At 45.8% G+C, this 20,140-nt stretch overlaps 1 protein-coding gene across 11 annotated transcripts in view; it reads left to right on the top strand.

Annotated features, from left to right (window-relative positions):
• LOC138165390 (microtubule-associated serine/threonine-protein kinase 2-like) overlaps window positions 1–20,140 on the top strand; it is a 201,423-nt gene that overhangs the window by 25,693 nt on the left and 155,590 nt on the right. Inside the window, exon 1 of one of the 11 annotated variants that reach the window (XM_069093687.1) lies at window positions 9,382–9,557. The exons of 9 other annotated variants lie outside the window; for them this stretch is intronic. In XM_069093687.1, the coding sequence (XP_068949788.1) occupies window positions 9,411–9,557 (147 nt within the window). In that variant the 5' untranslated portion in view covers window positions 9,382–9,410. Of the gene's footprint in view, window positions 1–9,381; window positions 9,558–20,140 lie in introns of those variants that run through there. One more of the 11 variants, XM_069093685.1, reaches the window with a different exon arrangement.

Below are 20,140 nucleotides of genomic sequence, written 5' to 3'. Positions count from 1 at the left end.
TGAAACTATGAACTGATCCAACCATTTTGGAGAGTAATATGGAATTATGCTCAAAGAGTTATAAAACTTTATATATCCTTTGATCCAGCAATATCACTGTTGGTCTGTTTCCAAAGATGACCAAGGAAAAAGGAAAAGAACCTATATATTCTAAAATATATATATAGCAGCTCTCTTTTTGGTAGCAAAGAACTAGAAATTGGGGAATGACTGAATAAGTTGTGGTGTATAATTGTAATGAAACACTACTATGTTGTAAGAAACAATGAGCAGGTTGATTTTAGAAAAAATATAGAAAGACTTGCATGAAATAAAAGATAACATTGTGTACAGTAATTGCCATATTGTTCAAAAAGTAACTGTGAATGACTTGGAATGACAACTCAAAACTCAAAATGTAACAAAAATTATAAGATAAATTTAAACAAATAATATAAATAGTGTCTCCTTGTTTAGTCCCTTTTGATTTCTCATTCATTTTATCTTTTATGTTTCTCTTGACTCCTGCATTGGTACTTCAAGTTTCTATATAGCTCTTGCATTTTTATCAGGGATGCTTGCAGTTCCTCTAAAGGATCATTTTCCTTTGTAGGACTATACCATTTTGCTAGGTAAGTTAATATTGGTTGTAACCCTGTAATTTTGGAATCTAGAATTCTAAACTCTGGTTGTGTGTGTGTGTGGTGGCAGCTCTATTATCTGTGATACTGACTATGGCTCCTTAGTACTTGAATTCTGCTGCTTGCAGTATTATTTCTTTGACCTGGTAACTCCGGATTTTTGGGGGTTTTCATTTTGGGTTTTCTTTTAGCAGGTGGTGAGTGAATTCTTTCTATTTCTTCTTTGTATTCTAGTTCTAAGAGATTTGGGCAGTTTTCTTTTATGATTTTTTTCAAATATGATGTTTCTTAAATTATTTCTCCTTGATCTGTTTCTAGGGTCTAAGATACCTCGAATTTTCTTCTCCCCCTCGCCCTGCCTCCCCCCCTGTCTTTTGACTTGGTTGCAGTATTTTCTTTTTTTAAGCAATTGGGGTTAAGTAACTTGCTCAAGGTTACACGGCCAGTTATGGTTGCAGTATTTCTTGTTGTTTCATAGAGTCATTATGTGTGAGAGAGATGAAAACTTTTCAGGTAATACTCTATAAAGTAGATAGAATAACAGGTTAACAAAAACCTAGCTGAAGGGAACAGCAGCCCGGGACCCTTGCCTCACTTCCCTGGTCATAAGTTGAAATTTTTGCTAAGCTAAGCTAATTTGTAGGAGGGGAAAGTACAGACTCTTCATATCTAACCACAGGCCTAGATGTCCTGGACTTGTTTCCACTGACCACCATCTAACCTGTACAAATATAAAATTGGAAATCTTGTTATAAAACTCCAGGCAGGTCACTATGACCTAAAATCCCTATGATACACGAAATATTGTCCACTCTCATATCTATATTGATATTGTTAGACACTCCTCTTCTGCTTTCATATCTAAGTTGATACTGATGACATGTTTTGTCTGCTTTCACATCCATATTGAGACTGCTGGCATTTTATTTGCTATGTCAATGGATTTTTGTGGTCAAGATTGTGAACCTTGGGGGCGGCTAGGTGGTGCAGTGAATAGAGAGCACTGACCCTGGAGTCAGGAGGTCCTAAGTTCAAATCCGTCCTCAGACACTTAACACAAAAACTAGCCATGTGACCTTGGGCGAGTCACTTAACCCCAGTTGCCCTCCAAAAAAAAGCAAAAATAAAATTAAAAAAAAAAAGATTGTGAGCCTCAGTTCCTAATTAATGGGAACATAGGACAGAGGAAGGAGGGGGGTGAGGCGTAGTCTTTTGGGTATATAACCAAGCTTTGCATTTTGTATTTTGCCTCTCATCTACCAGCATTATATCCCTGGTGATGAAGCCCTTCTTGGGCAAGAAGTAATAAAGATTTTCTTTCTCTGCCTTGAGATACCTCTGGTTTATTTTTTATTTTGGGCAAGGGTCTTTTGTCCCACGCAATTAGATTCTATTTGGGTTCTATTTCAAGGAGTTTGTTTCTTGGGAAAGGTTTTCTACCTCTTGTGCCAAACTGTTAATTCCCTTTCTAATTCTTTTTTCCCTAGCTGCCATTTTTTTTCAATTTTCCTCCCGTTAACACTCTCATTTCATTTATAAAAACATTATCAACTGAAAAAAAAAAGCCACAAAAGTGCTCTCTTTTTTTCTTCCAAGAGTTGTAGTTGAACTTGTGTCCAAGTTGTGTTTTTCTTCAAGGCTTTGCTTGTAGATGCTTTGGAAGGAAGGAATCAAGCATTTAGTAAGTGCCTATTATATGGTAAGGACTTCGTAAATATTATCTCATTTGATCTTCCTGACAACCCTGGGAAGTAGGTTATTATCTGTTATTATCTGTACTGTTATTATCCCCATTTTATTGTTGGGGAAAATGAGGCAGACACAGGTTAACTGACTTGCCTAGGTCAGATGGTCAGTAAGTATTAGAGGTCAGATTTGAACTTAAATCTTTCCGACTCTATTTACTTTGCCACCTAGCTTCCTGTTTAGGAGTCTTTCTCTTCTAGTTTTGTGTGTTGAGCATCCCTGTCACCATAATAATCTTTTTTGATGGGTCATGATTAAACCTCCTGAGAGAGTTTCTGGATAATTAATAATTGATTTATTAATTAGATTAACTAATAATCAATAAATTGATGATCAGTGGTTTCTCCCAGTAACTAGATGCCAAGGGAGGCTCTGAAACACCTTAAATCATATGTACATCTTCGGACAGGGAGCTCTCCTGACAAGGGAAACTCAAACTTGACTGGTGGAGGAGGTGTCTAAAATGAGGTGGTATCTAAAAGTCTTCAGCTCCTCCTGCTGAGAAAGTGGCTTGAGCCTAAGACTCAGCAGACTCCAGCAATTTGGGCAGGGGAAACCATTTCCATTCTGGTCTTTCTGGCTAGTTTCTTCCTTTATGAGCTGGGTCACCCTAAACTCTAATGGAGGGGATGGGATCAAGGACAGGAGTTCTTCCCCTAGGCAAGGGTCTCCCCAAAACTGGACTCTGTTTATACTCTAAACTGGACTTAGGTTTCTCATTTGGGTGGGGTCTGGCCCAACTCAGTTAAATGGGGGTAGGAGTAATCGTATCACTTAGCCATGCCATTCAGAGACTGACTGACCTTTTCAGGAGTTGGGTCTTAATAGAAATAGGAGGAAATGAGTAGACCACAAATTAATAATTAGTTATTAATAATATTATATTTATTTCTCTCAATTGGAATTCTTTTTTTGTTTTCCTATTTCTTTTCTTTTTTTTTAAAGCAATTGGGGTTAAGTAACTTGCTCAAGGTTACTCAAGGTTACCCAGCCAGTTATTTCTTCGTGTGGTGCTAAGTGTCTGAACTCGGATTTGATCCCCAGGTCATCCCGACACTGGAGCCAGTGCTCTTACTCACTGAGCCGCCTGACTGCCCCTGTTTTCCTATTTCTTGACTTTGGATTTTATGTTAGTGCTGAGCTCTGTGCTCTTCAGGAGGTTTAGGTGCTGGGAACCCCCTTGAATCTTCCTACTTGATGAGGCATTTGCCTGAGGCCATAAGCCTTTCATTATCACTAGGCCCAAATCTCTTAACCTAGCCTAGCCCTCCATTGGCCAGCTACTTCCCACCCTTGATCCTAGCAAAATATCTATACCCAAATCTGTTACCCTTAAACTAGCCTAGCTCTCCATTGTCTGTCATCTCCAAGTAGCCTTCAGCTAAGTCCCACCCTTAATCCCATTCCTGGAGTCTGACCTCAGTCCTGATCAAGATCTTCCTTAGACTCCTCCTCAAGACCATCCCCAAACACCTCCTCTAGACCAACCCTAGATCCCTCCCACTGTTGTGTTGACAAGCATCACAAACACTTAGGCTCCTTAAGAGTCTACCCATTATGAGGAATCTTTAATAAACTTTTATTTTGACTGAGAGAAGGCTTGAGTTGAATTCATTTGACAGGACCCAGCATATTGGTATTTTGGGGTCTCAAGGTGTCTCACCACTAAACCTCTACAGAAGGAATTCCTAGGCTGATCTGGCTACTTTCTTGAAGTTTTCAAGTGTTGTGTGTTATTCCAGGATTTTAGGACAGCTAAGGCTAGGGATCTGCAAGCTTTCAGTGTTCCCAAAGTGATCTGATCCTGGACCCTTGGTTTGAGCTTTGCCAGTTCCTGACCTGGGTTTGGTTCTGAACATCCTGTGGACTCCTCCCATTTGAAGTTCCAGTAGACTGCAGCTGGACTCAGTTACTATCAGCCAAGTGGAAAGCTCAGCTGGATCACCGACAGACAAAAGGAGTCCTTTAGGTCTAAGATTCCTGCTTTCTTAGCTCCTCTGAAGGCTTTAGAGTGGGGAGATCCTGTTCCATTTCTAGGGTCACATAGCTGCTGCTTGCTTCTTTCTTAATGGACAGTGTGGAAAAGTCTTTGTTATATTGTTTGAAAAACTTATCAACTAGAAATTGTTTGAAGCCAGACTGTTGCCTTGACCTCAGTCACTCTCTAGAAATGTCAGGGAAGAATACAAGGAATTTTGTGTTTTCCTAGGTCCTGGATCCACCCAAAACATTCTTGTTTTGGGTCTTCACACCCAAGTCTTGTTTGGGGTCCATCCAAGCTTGTTTTGTGGTTTTGCCTAAATGTTATTGAATATTTACATTTACTCATATCCATTTTAATCTACCTTGTTTTTAAGCTACCCTCTCAGCAAAATTGCTTAACTGCATATGTGGGGTTTGTATGAGGCTACCCTCATCTAAACCCTATAAAATGTAAACCTTCTAGAGCCTGGAGAGAGCAAACCACACTTCCTTTCTGGCTTGCTCTCCTCTACCAAATGACCTAATAAATTTCTTTTTAATACTCATTCAGATTTTGGATTTGCTTTTTCAAATAACAACAACTTGGGACCCATGACCTCTCCTCACCCTGGAATGCCAAACCTGGTTGAAGGTAACCTCCTAAATCCTCCCTGGATCTGGGACCTGGAACTAGGTAGTGAGTGACGGTTGTCAGTTGGCACCTGATTTTGTGCCTAATTAGAGGATTAGGTTCCTCTGTGCTAAATCTGCCATCTCTTTCATCCTCTCCCTAAGATGGAATGCTTTGTGTGGCAGGCTATTGTCCAGACCCAACAACCCTGGGAAGTAGGTATTATCCCCATATTATAGTTGGGGAAAGTGAGGCAGCCACAGGTTAACTGAGTTGCCCAGAGTCAGATGGTTAGTAAGTATGTGTGTCTACAAACTTCTCTGTTTTTCTCCTTTTGCTTACCTAGTGATTCATGGTGATTTTTTTTTTTTTTTTGTATTTCTGGATCAGGATTTGGTCTGGTGTATTTTCTAGAACTATTGCTTCCAGGATCAAATATAAAAATCTTCTCTTTGACTTTTAAAGCCTTCCATAACCTGGCCCCATCTGACCTTTGTAGTTTTCTTACTTCTTTTCCTTCCCTCCACCCCATGTGTAGTGTGGGTGTAGGGGAACAGGGTGACTGGCACCTCTCTGAGCCCTTTTCAGGCCTGCTTTTGGTTTCACCTGCCAACCAGCTCTCACCTGTGGCTTCAAGAAGCTGTAGTATGCACAGTGGCCACATTCCAGTAAAACTGTCTTGGCAGATGGGTTAAATTAAGCTAGGTTGAGGCCTCAAACCTGTCAGTGAGTTAGGAGAGTATCTACCCCAAGCATATGAAGACTTCCCTGGAGGAATAGGTGGATGTGAAAAATTTGTTCCAATGGCCATGGAAGTAGAGGAAGCAGATTTTGGTAGAGGCTTAGAGCTTAAGGTTAGACATCAAAGAAGCCAGGGTCATCCACTGCATCCCAAGCCATCATCAGTTATCTTGATTTTCTCTTCTTGAGAGAGAGAGAACAAAAGGAGAAAGAGGAAGAGAGAGGCCAGCAACTTTGTGCAAATCTGCATCACTTAAATCCAATTCATGCAGAAGCCAAAAAACATCACCCATGTCATTTTATTATCTTTACCCACCTCAGAGTTCTGTGGCAATGGGCAAATGATGAAGCAGCAAGGAATTATAGTCATAACCCTACATGCAGTGGCCCAGGCCACAGAGTCCTCTTCTCAATGGACTGAGATAATTGTGGAATTTAGCAGCCCCTAGGGTATCTGAGCATGAGAAAGGGGCTAGAAAACGTCCCTTAAAAATTGTCTGCTTCACCTCACCTAGCCCTGGCCTGCTTATTGTGGCAGGTGGGGATCCTACTCTGTAGTCAAAAACATCTTCATTCCAGGGGTGGCTAGGTGGCACAGTGAGTAAAGCGCCAGCCCCAGAGTCAGGAAAACCCGAGTTCGGTTCCAGTCTCAGACACTTAACACACACACACACACACACACACACACACACTCCCACACCCACACACACACAAACTAGCCATGTAACCTTGGGCAAGTAAGTTACTTAACCCCAATTGCCCTCCAAAAAGGCAAAAAACCCAACAAGACATCTTCATTCCAAATGTTCACATAATTTGTGCCCAACCTGTGGCAGAGCCTTCTGAGCTCTTATTGGTCTGATCAGCCACAGTCGGCTCTGTACGTTGTTTGGCTGGGAAGGACAACCACCAACCCTATGTACTCTGCAGTCCCATAACCCTCACTCTCTTGCTGTTCCTCACACTAGATCCTCTACCTCCTGACTGGGCATTTTTATTGGATGTCTCCAGTGCCTGGAATTCGCTCCCTCCTCATCTTTGCCTCCTAATTTCCCTGGCTTACTTCAAGTCTAAGGTAAAATCTCACCACCTGAAAGAATCCTTTCTTGTGTCCCCACACCTCCCATCTGCCAGCATCTTCTCTCTTTTGATGATCTCTAATTTATCTTGTTTGTGCAGACCTGTGTAGTACCGTCCTCTCTGTTAGACTGAAAGCTCCCTGAGAGCTGGAATTGTCTTCTACCTTTCTTTGTATTCCTTATACCTAGCATAGTGCCTGGTACAGAGTAGGAGCTTAGTCAGTGCTTGTTGACTGACTGAGTGGAGGAGTTATGGGGCAGGAGTATGTCTGTGTGTGCATGTGTGGGTGCATGTGAGCTCTATTTCTTCCCACTACTCCACCATCATGGCCCTGTCTTGTGCACATCAAATCTGAGGATGACACCAAGCCAACATGGGGTGGCTGATACACAGGGTGAGAGAGGACAGTCAGGATCCAGAAGAATCTTGGCAGGCCAAAGCATGGGGCTGAATCTTATAATATGCAATCCCATAGGGATAGATGTCATGTGCTAGAGCACAAAATTCAACTTGTCAAGTTAATATGATGGATGTGTGAATAGATAGCAGTTCTGAAAAAGATATGGGGGTTTGAGTGGACTTAAAGCTTAATGTGAGTCAGGAGGGGCATGGGGCATGCACATTAGCTAATAGGATCTTGGGCTGCATTCAGAAGAGGAGAAGTTGCAGGAATAGGGAGGGCATGATCCCATATTTGTGGGATGCCACAATTTTTAAGAACATCAGTAAGCTTGACAGAATGCAGAGGAGGGTAACAGGACGGTGTGGGGCCTTGAGTCTTTGTCCAATGAGGATCACTTGAAGGATTGGGCATATTTAGGTTAGAGAAGAGAACACTTGGGTACCCCCAACCAGTACATGATTTCAAGAATGGGAAAGGATGGTGTGTGGAACAGGGACTAGATTTGTTGTTTGGCTACAGAGGGAAGGACCCAGAGCATTGTGGGATAGTCAATTTAGGTTCAAGGTCAGGAAAAACTTCCTAATCATTATGTAGAACTATTGGAGAGGTGGCAGACTTTCCTCCTTAGAGGTCTTTGAGCAGAAGCCAGACAGCCACTCACTGAATATGTGGGAGGGTGGCAGGGCCTTTGTAGATGGCCCCCTCTGGTTCTGACAGTCTGTGATTCTGTGAGGTCTTCCCACTATCCTCAGAGCCCCTCATTTCTGCCAGCTCAGCCATGTTTCCTCACATTCAGCCTCATTCTGCTATATCCCCGCCCCCCCCCCCCCCCCACCAGGTGGGCAGTTACTTTGTTTCAAGGTCTTTGCTACCCAGTGTAGCAATGTTGTGTCTGTGTGACTCACTTCCCTTCTTTAATTTAGCGCTGGAGGGCACCTGGGGAGATACAGCTTGGCATCCTGCCCCAAGCTCTAAAGAGCCAGGCTGGCAGTGCCAAGCTGGGCCTCAGGTCAGGCTCTTCCTGGCCCAAATGAGGGGCCTCCTCCCTCACTGTCCTTCTTTAGCTCTTCCCTTTCATCCCTCCTTTGCTCACATCTCCCCCATAGTCTGGGGGATACGGCCTTCCTTCAGAAGGGGGGCCCCAGGGGATCATCTTTGTTCGGTCCCTTACAGGTCGTGGGCAAGCCTCCCTGGATCTCACGCTGGGGGTGGAGGTGGGGGAAGCCCCAGAGATTTCCAGCTCGGAGCGGTCAGTCCAATACTCAGACACCACTTCGGGGAGTCCCGCTGACCGTTTCCTAGGAGGGTCCAGCCTTCCGTGTCCAGAACAGCCCTTACCCCTCAGACAGAAGGAAAAACCAGGGAGAGCTTCCAGGAGGCAACCACAATCTACCCAAGGGGCCCTGCCTAGCTTGAGGCCAAGCACTAAAGGGAACCAGGGACAGGTAAGGTGGGGACTAGGGGAATGTCATGTGCCAACCTGGTGCTCACAGGCACGGTGTGGAGCCACGAGAACGAAACCTGTGAGGCGTGCGGAGAGAGGTGTGCCAGCCGGCAATGCGCATGCGCACGATGGGGAAGGGGGGGCGGGGGAGGCGGGTCTTACGGGAGTGGGCGTAGTCTCAGCTTGAGTAAAAGTGTCCTGAAGGCGAGGCTAGCGGGTGTCGGGGGCGGAGCTAGATCCGTGCGCGTGCGCCAGCTTCGGCGGGGCGGGGGGCATAATAAGGCGGGGCCTGAGAGGCAGGGAGTGGTCTGCGCTGGCGCTCGTGCTCCGGGAGGGGCGGTTTAGGGGCGGGACCTACGGTGCTGGGCGGGGGTTTGCTCACTGCGCGTGCGTAGGAGAGATCCGAGGGCGGGTACGGGGAGGGGCCTACAGGTCTGGGGGCGGGGCTCCCGGGCCCGGCGCCGGTTGGGAGGGAGTCAGGCTGCCGAGAACGAGCAGCAGTTAGGGAACCTGCGGGAGGCGGTGCTCGCGCCCGCGTCCGTGCCCGCGCCCGCGCCCCGTCCCGGGGGCAGCAGGTCCGCGGGACCGGGAGGGGAACAAGGAGGAGGAAGAGGAGCGAGAGGCGGCGGTGCCTCTGCCCGCCCGCCGGTGGGCCGGCCCGCAGCCCGGCGCGGCCATGGTGGGGGGGCCCGAGGGCCCGGGGCTGTTTCTGCCTCCGCCGCTTCGGGCTGAGCTCGGGGTCGGGGTCGGGGGGCTGGGCGACCAGCAGCCGCCTCTGCTGCCATGAAGCGCCTTCGTGCCCGGGACAAGCCCGCGGCCTCCGGGCCGGCCCGCGCTGAGGGGGGGGCCTGCAGGGCGCCCGGGGGCAGGGCCCCCCCTGAGCCGGGAGCCCCCGGCCCGGCCCCCGCAGCCCCCGCGCCCCAGGAGCAGGTAGGACTGAGGCCCAGCCGGGTCAGGCCAGGATGCGGGTGGGGGTTGGGGGAGCAGAGCCAGGGGCTGGAAGGACAGGGCCTGCGGGGGGGGGGGAGGGGAGGAAGGGGGGGGGGACTGCGGGAATCAGGGACTGGGGTCAGGGGCTGGAGGGTGCAGGGAGAGAGGGGTATGAGGGTGGGGGCAGGGGATTGGGGAGGCAGGGAGAATGGAGAAAGGAGTGACTTCAGAGGGGAGGGGTGCCGTGGCCTAGGGGATGAGGAAGTGGCATAGTTAAGGGGGTTGCAGGTTGGTGTCCTTCTGGCTGCGGGAATGACTTTGGGAAGATGGGCTGCGCTTGGGTTGGGAGCCCAGTGGATGGGGCGGGGCGGGGGGAAGTTTGGTGGCTCGTTGGACAAGGATGAGCTTGGGTGAGTATGGAGAGAGCTGTGGTGTTCCTGCTTCAGATTGAGTTGGGTGGGAGAGAGGGGCTCTGAATAAAATCTCGTTTTGGGGGCAGACCCCAAACAGACTAGATAACCTCCCCAGTGTCCCTTTGGGGCTCCCCTCTTGTAGGTTCGTAGTTGCTCAGAAGCTCCTCAGCCCTCTGCAGCAGCAATTGACCCCAGATGGTGCATTGCACGTTATAAAGGCCATTCTCAAGGAGACCAGCACAGGCCCATTTCTTACCTTCGGAAAGCTTATAGTCTATGAGCGTGACACATACAGTATAATACACATATTGCATTCAATTATGAATGGACCATAAAATGTTGAGGTCAGGTCTGGGGCATTAGGGCTGAGAGGGGAGTTTGAACTCTGGGAGGGGGTAGAAAGAGGAAAGAAGGACATGTCAGAGGTGAAAGGGACTGCAGACAGCTCCTGCCAGAAGCTTCAAACCGGCTTCCCAACATCCTGGACAACAGGCTGAATGTCTCTGCTGTCTCACGAGGCCCCATCCCATGGTTGGCCAGCTCAGCCAGATTGTTAAGAGGTGGTCTCTTATGAACTGAAATCTCCTCTTAGGACTGCCCATTGCTCCTAGTTTATCAATTTATTTATTAAGGGCCTGCTATGTACTAGGTCCTCTGCTGCCTTTATTATTTCATGCCCTCCTCAGTTATGGCACCTAGAGCTGAGGGCTAGCCTCTGGGTGGGCTCTGGCTCACCAAGGCAGAGATTGGCAGGAGCCTCTTGCTCCTCTCCTTCTGAATGTTAGGGTTCTATTCACTTAGTCCTCATCTTTGAATAGTGGCCAAGTCCTTTCCCCTCTGAGAGCTTCAGGATCTGGAGCTGGAAGGGACCTTTAGAGGCTATCAAGTCCTGGCTCCATTTTACAGATAAAGAAACTGAGGCCCAGAGAGGTGAGTGACCTGCCCAGGTCACATAGGTAGCTGGGATTTGAGCCCAGGGCCTCTGACTCCACAGATAGCATTTTCTTCACTGGTTTCCTCCCAGTTATGTCAAGAAAAAAAGGCTTTGCAAACCATCCTCCTTTGGTCCTATGGCTTCATCTAAAAGTAATGAACTCCCAGGAGGTCTTATCTTTAACTTTCCTTTCCAGGAGACCTTTAGAGCCCCCAGAGCCTTTCTGTGGTGACGGCTGGACTTGAGCCCAGATGGTCCCAGCTAAAGTGCTGCTTCAGTGTCAATGCTGATTACTGATGAGAGTAGGCAGGCTCCTGACCCATCTTGCAATTATGACTATCCTTGGCCCAATATGTCCTTTCCTACAACCCAGCCCTGGACTTTTATCACCTTATAGAATGGAAGCTGCTTGAGGGCAGGTCTTGGGTCTCTGTAATGCTTTGAAATCCTATGATGCTTGATTCGGAGTCTCATGTCTTGGTAACTCACTCTACTGTGCTTCTGTCAGAGCAGGAAGAGATCTCAAAGGTTATTTAGTCCAACTTCTCAGAGTCCAGGGAGGGAGAATAGGGTCTTAGCCAAGGTCCCGAAGTTCATAGGTGACTGAGGTACCCCTTCCTGAGCCAGTGGCTCCTTCTCTGTCCTGCTTCCCCTTTGTCTGCTGCTGACAAAGTAGCTTGGATGTTAGAGTAGGGGATGAGGCAGGGGAGGTGGTGGGGCTCAGGGTCGGGATGGGGTTTCCTCGGATGACCTTGGAGCAAGGGTTCTTGGGAGAAGGGAGATGGAAGGAGGGAAGGTTAAGGTCTGGCCTGAATCATGCTTCTTGTGACTTGAGTTCTTTGTCTTTTTCTTAACTTTCTTTTCCTGCCCTGGAAAAGACCCAGGCTTTCAGCAACTCCCATAGATGAAGGAGGCTGCATTGATGGGATTCTTAATCCTGGCTGTTCCCTGATGAGATCTTCTCAGGGTCTCTTAGCTGCAGGCATTTTTCCTGGCTGTCCCCCATATCTGTGATGCTGTCTTTCATCTCTGCCTCCTGGCTTCCACCAATGCCTTCAGGTCCCCGCTAAGATCCTGTCTTCTTCAGGAAGGCTCTTAATACTAGTTCCTTTCCTGTCTTAATTATTTTGTATTTATCCTGTGTATTGCTTCTCCATATGTATTTGCTTTCTCCACTGTTAGATTGTGAGCTCCTTAAGGCAGAGACTGTCTTTTGTTCCTTTCTGTATCTCCAGTGCTTAGCATAGTACCTGGTATACAGTGGGTGCTTAATAAATGTTTATTGACTGACAGGGTGATTCTGTTGGGCTCCGGCTGAGGCCAGTGCTACTCTGAGCATTGTGGGGGTTCCTGAAAATTAAGGTACCAACCTTTGCCATGGAGCCCCCACACACAAATACAAGCCTGCCCAGTGACTGATTTCAAGGGGAGGAAACCGCCAGGGCCCAGTTACACAAGTTCATAACTCAAGAGTCGCCCTTTATTCTTCTCTCTCACCCTGTCAGTTGCCAGGTTTGCTGATTCTGTTTGCATAGCATCCCTCTTCCACAGGGTCTCTTGGATATATCCTTTTCTATCACCCAACACAGCCACAAACTCAGTTCAGGCCTTTGTCATCACTTGCCTGGACTATCGAAATAGCTTTTTTTTTCTCCCTGTCCCACATCTCTCTCTTATTCTAGTCACCTGCCAAAGTGATTTGCCTTAAGCCCAGGTCTGACCATGTCACTGTTCAGCTCAGAAGCCTTCAGTGATTCCCTGTTACTTCTAGGATATTATAACAAAACCCCTCCCTCCCTTTCACTTCCTTTTCACACTTATTTCCTGTTCCTTCCCTTTCTATATCCCCCATGCCACCCAGACTGGCCTACTGGCTGTTCCCTGAACCCAGAATTTTCATGGGCTGTCTCTTAAAGGGATAGGTAAACATTTCCTGTTACTGAGCTTGCTCTTGTGTATGTGGATGTGGTGGATGCACCTTCATTCTTGAAAGTGTTTTTTTAGATTTTTAATTAAGGCCCTGGAAGAATCAGAGTTGGAAGGGACCCTTGAAGCCTTTAATCCAGTAATTCTTAACCTTTTTAGCATGTGTAATGTACTCTACCACCTACCGAGCAGTCCAGTAAAACCTATGCCCTCTTCACAGACTGAAGTTTTTAAGTACGTAACATTAAACATATAAGATTACAAGGACAGTCAGTTATATTGAGATAGTTATTGAACTAGACAGAAGACATTCATGGACTCCCTGAAGTCTCTCCATGGATGTAGCTTCAGAACTCCTGATCAAGTTTCTCAGAATCAGTCTTGCTCACCCAAGGGAATCAGGCCACCCTGGCCCCCTGCTGGGCAAACAAGCCCTCTAGCTGTCTCAGGGTGAAGGGGTGTGTGGCTGTGGACGTGGCCAGTTGGGGCAGAATGAGCTGAGCTGCAGCCCAAGTCCTTGGCACACATGGGCCTCCTCATCCACACATGGAAGCTTTGATTTATTGTCTGTTGCATCCTCTAAGGTCTGGAAGGGACCCAGTGTGCCCTGAAAGAAGTACCCACTGCAACATCCCAGACAGATGATCTGGCCTTTGTTTGAAGACCTTTAAGAAAGGCGAACCCTTGGAGCGGAGCTCTATTAGGATGTTTCTCTTTGTATCAAGCCCAGATTAGCCTCTCAGCATCTGCCCTTCAGGACTCCTGGCTGAGCATTCTGGAGCCACATAGAGCATGTTTGAGCCCTCCTCCTCCCCAAGAGAGCCCTGCAGACCCTGCCGGCTCACCCAGGGGGATGGTGAGACATCTAGGCCCAGTGTTCCAAGTGAGGCTGATGTCGAGTCATGGGAACCCTGGGCAACTGTGGCTTTAAGAAGGGAGTCCCATTTATTTAGTTACTTAAAGAAAAGGGACCAAGGCAGTTAACTCATTTAGGAGCCATTTTAAATTCCATGAATGGTGATTTAATTGTCCTGATTCTTGAATACTCTCTCTTTGAATGGTCCAGCAAAATGAAACAATTAAGTTGAGATGTTTCAGTTTGACAAGGTCCTATCAAATGCTTCCTGTGTGCCTAGCACTGTGCTAGGCATTGTAGATAACAAAGAAAGAAACTGTCTCTGCCCTCCAGGAGCTTATACTCTAAGGGGAGGAAAACCCCTGTAGGCAACTAGGTCCTTACACCTCCTTCCAGAAGCTGTCTTTCTGAAACAGTCTCAGCATTTGGGGCTTCCCTGTCACCCTGTGGTGTCCCTACTGAGCTTGTCACCAGAACCCCCAGTTCATTCTCCTTCTAAGTTGTCTTTAACCATCCATATTTCTCCAGTTCTGTGCATGGGGTCTTGATTTCTTTGCAAGACTTTACATGACCCTGCTGAATTTCATCTTATTAGATTCAGCCCAAACGCATGCTGTAGGGCGTCATTGGCTTTTTGGATCCTGCTTGTCATCAGTTGTTTTCTTAGCTGTGTGTTATCTACAAATTTGAGGAACCTGCTCTCCATTCCTTTTTCCTAGTCACTGATAAAAATGTTAAGCAGCCGAACTCCAAGCCCAGATCCCTGGGGCACTCCAGAGACCTCCTTCAGAGTAGGCATCAAGCCTTTAATGACTTCTTTGGACCTGGCTGTTTTGCCAGCTTAGAATCTATCTAATGTAATTTTAACTCCAAATGCATTTGTCCATGAGAACAGTATAAGAGACTTTCATGAGGTAGTTTGCTAAAATCAAGGCTGATTATGTCTTTGGCATTTCTTTTATTAACTGTTAGAAAAATAAATTCAGTTTGTTGAACATTACCTTTTCTTGAGGAAGCAGGCTGACTCTTTGGGACTCCTGCTTCCTTTTCTAGACATTTCCTCATGTCTTTCATCATTATGTTCTGCATTGAATCCGAGTGATCTCTGTTCTCTGGAGTGGGGACCGAGTTCGTGCCTCTTCATCTCAGGTTGGCTCTATCCCTGCATTTTTGGACTGGCCTTGTGGGTGGAAAACAGGCCTGTTATTGTGCCAGTAGCACTTGGATGACCTGGTACTGCATTGCTAGGAGAGTGACCCCTACCAGTGAAGCAGAGGTTGGGAATTGTTTGGGATGGCGCAGCTCGTGGAACTTGTATGGAGGACAGGATGTTGTCCTTTGGAGGCCCATTCATCATCTTGATGGAGTCGGCTGCCGTCTGCAGTTTTTTTTTTTCCTCTTTTGAAAACAAAAAAGGAACTTGAATTTGGAGTTACCTATAGAAGAAACAGTGTATTTACCACAGTTTTTTCATTTAGCAGAAGAATTGTTGGCCTTAGTGGGTTTTAGCTTCCTTTCCCCATGACATACAGGGTGTTGGAAGGAAAAAATGATTCTCCTTAAGTGTTCTAACATTTGTAGCTTTCTCTAGCTTGGAGATGCAGCGTGGGGCAGTAGAGAGTGAGCTGGCCTTGGAGTCAGAAAGACCTGGCTGGCATCCTTATTCTGGCACTGGGCTGCCTGTGTGACCCAAGCAAAGGCCTGTGACCCCTCAGTGTTTCAGGCAGCTCTCCCAGAGTCTATGTCCAGAGGGAGTTGTACAGGAGAATTTTACTGTGTCCAAAGAGGAAGGAAGTAAGGAAACAAGCCTTTATTGCTACCTCCTGTGTGCCAGCTACTCTGCTAAGTATCTTTACAAATATTGTCTCATTTGGTCCTTGTGATAACTGTGCTAGGTAGATGCTGTTTTTATCATCCCCATTTTACATGAGAAGAAAAGAGACAGAGAGAAAGTAACTTGCCTAGCATCTCATAGTATGTGTCTGAGGCAAGATTTGAACCCAGGTTTTCCTGACTTCAGGCCTATTGTGCCACTAGTTACTACTACTCACTTGTAGAGTCACAGGTCCGCATATCAGCATATCCGCATATCAGCATAGCATATGCCAAGAAGTTGGGTTGGTGGACCATCCAGTGGCCTTTGAAGTTATTACTTATTTCAATGGAATCTGCAGGATGTAGATGGAAATCATGTCATTTGTCAGACTGTGGAAAAAACTGAGCGTGTTTAGTTTGGAGGAGAGAAGACTCGGGGGAACAGGAGAGCTGGGGCTCTGTGTCTGAAGGGCCAGCATGGGGAGCAGAAAGAAATTTGTTTTGTATGTGTTGAGTGGGAGATATTGCATCAGTGTGTGCAAACTACAGCACAGATTGGGATTCTTAATAAGGAAGGAATGTTTAGTCAATTCAACAAACATTCGTTTTGTTTTTTTTTTTTTCAAAAAATTAAAAACTGTTCCTTCTTCTACTCTCCCTCCCCCAAGCAAATATTTATAAAAAGAAAAAAGAGAAACTCAGCCGTCAGTACATAGCAGCACAGTTCTGCCAAACATTCTCACATTGACTTCATCTGAAAATATCTATCTTTCTCTCTAATTTTAAAGTTCCAGGGTTTCATCTCTAGTCTTTTCATGTTATGATTTATCATTGCATCGATCAGAGCTGTAGAGCCTTTCAAAGTTCTTTATGCCCTTTGTTGCTGCTATTGGTTTTCATCGGGGACATCGCCACATTAGGGAAGTGATGCCAAGACATGCAAGTGAATTGGATTTAAGTGAGGGAGGGCTTGTGTAAAGTCACCAGCCTCACTTTCTCCTCTGCAGCCATATGAGTCCAGTGGCCAGATATAGATCAGGATGACTTCAGATGGCCCTGGGTGCAGTGGGAGACGGCCTTTTCAAGCTAAGGTTTTTTTTTTTTTAACAGTTCTCAATTTGACTGAGGCAATTCAATGATTAGGCTAGGTAAGAAAAGAGGCAGAGAATGGCCTCTATTACCTAGTGAAAAAAAAATCATTCTGGGAGCTAAAGATTCTCAAGGTTTCTGACCAAAACAGAAACCAAACTAGACCCAAATAATGATCAAGTGGGGCTTGACCTGGGATCTGTTGTTGACCAATCAATGAGAACCAGAGTGATTTGGGTTTAAGGCAATGTCTTTTAGAAAAAAATCTAACCTGCAAACCCCAAGATATCTTACAAGGTTTCAGTAATCATTGGGCAGAGTTCCTGCAGGTAAGGGTATGATGCTCTATGTGGACTGAGGGAAGGGAAAGAAGGAAGGAAGGAAGGAAAAAAAGAAAAGAGGGAGGGAGTGGGAAGAGAGGGAGGGAGTTATATTGCCCAATTGGCCAGTTCCAATTGGGTCCCTTGTGGGGCAGCTCCTACACACTCAGAGAACCCAGTGGTTGTTTGTCCATACAGGTCTCCTCAGTTTCCTCTGAAACTGTTCATTTTGTCATTTATTATTGTTCAATAATATTCCATTGTATCCAGATACCATAATTTGCTTAGCCGTTCTCCAAAAGGAGGACACTGTTAGTCTCTAATTTTTTGGCTACCATAAAAAACACCTCCAACTATTTAGTACATATAGATCCAAAACATTTATTTTAATAATATAATAATATATATTTATTTTTATTTTTTTAATGAACAATCATTTCCCTCCCATCTCCCACAATTAGAAAAAGAAAAACCAAACCTTTGTAAAAATATGCTAATGCAATAATACTAATTAATCGACTACAGTTTGTTCAGTCATTCCCTGATTAGCAGGTATCCACTTTGTTTCCAGATTTTTGCTGTCACAAAAAGTGCTGCTGTGAATAGTTTGGTGTACATGGGGTCTTTTTTTTTCTCTGTATTTTACTTTCTTGGGGTATGAGATCACTTGTAGTAAAGTCATGTTAACAATATAGTCACTTCTCTTGCAGAATTCCAAATTATTTTAGAAAACATTTGGGCCCATTCACCATTCCACCAACATTGTATTCACATATCTGTCATGCTATAATTCCACCATACTTTAGCCTTTTATTATCTGTGCAACTTTGGGTGGCAAACCCAGGATTTTGGAGCTTTCTTCATGTGGTTGTTCATAGCAGATGATTCTTTTGAAAAGTATTTATGTCCTTTGACTACTTGTCTATTCAGGGAATCATTTTGGATCTTCTATTCATTTCACTTTCCTATATATCTCGGATGTCAGATTTTTTTCAGAGATATTTGGTATAAATTTTTTTCTTTCTCAGTAATTTTTCTTCATATTCTAGCTTCATTGATTTGGTTTATATACCAACTTCGTGATTTTATGGAATCAAAATTGACCTTTTTTCTCTTTTATTATCCCTCTATACCTTGCTTGGTTCCAGGGATGGGGAACCTAGCGCCCTGAGGCCATATGAGTGACCTTCTAGGTCCTTGGGTACAGCATTTTGACTGGGTTCAAGTTTTACAGAACAAATCCTTTTATTAAGGGGATTTGTTCCTTGAAGTTGGGATTCAGTCAAAGATCCCCACACTTGAGGACCTAGAGGGCCGCATCTGGACTTGAGGTTGCTGATTTCCCATCCCTGGTTTAAAGTCTCTCCCCTAACCGTGCTTGTGAAATGTACCTCCTTCCATTCTCCTCAATTTTTTAAAAGTGATGAGATCCTTTCTATTTCAATTGCTCACCTATTTGGAGTTGCTTGTGTTAAACAGTGTAAGATGATGTCCTTAATCCATCTTCTGGCAAACTGCTCTCTGCTCTTCCCAGAAGTTGTTGTTAGATAAGGAGTCCTCTTCCCAGTGGTTAGTATTTTGGGTTTATTGAACATCGAACTGCCACATTCTGTTGTTTCTAAGAAATAGAGAAACTTATGGGAGGTGAAAATTTAACCGATAAAATGCTGAATTCTGATTTGTACTTGTTGAGGTTAACATTTAGGTAGAGATATTCAGTCAAGTATCAAGGTATTAATCAATCCATCAACAAATACTCATTACGCACTTACTATGTATTAGGAACTGGGGTTGCAAAAAAGGGCAAAAATAGTCTTTGCCCTCGAGGAGTGTACATTGGAATGGGGGAGACAGACATGTACATCATGTACATCCTTTTATTAAGGTGTACACGAGATGCATACAGAGAAGATAGGGAAAGGCTTTAGCAACCAGGTGGATCCAGAAAGGCCTCCCTGCACAAGAGGATGGAGTTTGAACTGAATCTTAATGGAAGCTAGGGAAATCAAGAGGCAGAGGTGAGGTGGGAGAATGCTCCAGGCATAGGGTACAGTCAGGGCAAAGGCATAAGGATTGAGAGATGGCATTATATGTCGTAGGGATGTGAGGCTGGAGTTCAGGAGAGAGATTAAGAATGGGTAGATAGGTTGGAAGGTGATCCTTGCACCTATGAAAACAGATGAGCTCCTTCACAGAGGAATGAACAAAGGGCCATGGCAGAAATTTTGGGGCAGCCCTTCTAAGGAGATAGAAGAGTGGTCAGACAACCAGGAAGAGAGCTGTGATATGGGACCAAGGGAGGAGTGTGTCTAGGAGAAGAGGGTGGTCAGCCGTGTCAAAAGCTGTAGAGAGGTCAAGGAAAACAAGGCCTGAGATGAGAGCATCTGATTTAGCAGTTAGGAGCTCATTGGTGGCTTTTGAGAGAATAACTTTAGGAGAGGTTTGGGTCATGGTGGAGGAGAAGCAAATTCGTGGTGAGGTGAGGCAGGAGAGGCAGCCAGTATAGGTAAGTCTATACTAGTCCCCAGGCCTGTAGGCAGTGGCTTTTGCATTTTTGAAGTGAATCCTTTCCTTGTGAGTGAGTGAGCAGTTTTTCCTTTGCTGCTTTGCTGGGTCATCTGCATGGGCCATGGGAACTCTCCCTTTGTTGCTTGTGGGCCTGATGGGGATGATTGGTGGGGCAAGGGTCCTGTCTGGGAGCTTCAGGTGATCATTTTGGCCCTCAGTGCTAGAGGGAGGAGCCCTTTTGAGGCCAGGCATGCCTGGATCTGGCACGGTCCTCATGCATGGCCATTCTCACCTTGAATAAAGCACTTCCTTATAAAGCACAGAGGACTTAGGTTGCTCTCTCTCTCTCTCTCTCTCTCTTTTTAAGCAATTGGGGTTAAGTAACTTGCTCAAGGTTACACGGCCAGTTATTTCTGGGTGTGGTGCTAAGTGAGCCCAGATTCGATCCCCAGGTCATCCCGACACTGGGGCCAGTGCTCTTACTTGCTGAGCCACCTGGCCGCCCCCTAGGTTGCTCTCTTTGCTTGTTTGATCTTCCTAAAGCCCTTTTCATGCCCTGTTGCCCTCCTTAGAGCTGGAAGGAGTCTGAGGTCAGCCAGTTCAGCCCTTCCCAATACAGGCCTCTTCTCTCTAGCATCTTCCTTAGGCAACTTGCCCATTCTGCTTATTCGTTGGAAGGTCTTGGCATGTTGATGTTGACCTGGACTTGGTTCCCAACCAGT

This window comes from Petaurus breviceps, unplaced genomic scaffold, assembly GCF_028583685.1.
Source record: "Petaurus breviceps papuanus isolate PSGF00001 unplaced genomic scaffold, PetGlider_PUasm1.0 208, whole genome shotgun sequence".
Taxonomy (NCBI): domain Eukaryota; kingdom Metazoa; phylum Chordata; class Mammalia; order Diprotodontia; family Petauridae; genus Petaurus; species Petaurus breviceps.
The sequence above is the reverse complement of the archived record's forward strand: the minus strand, read 5'-3'. Positions and strand labels throughout refer to the sequence as shown.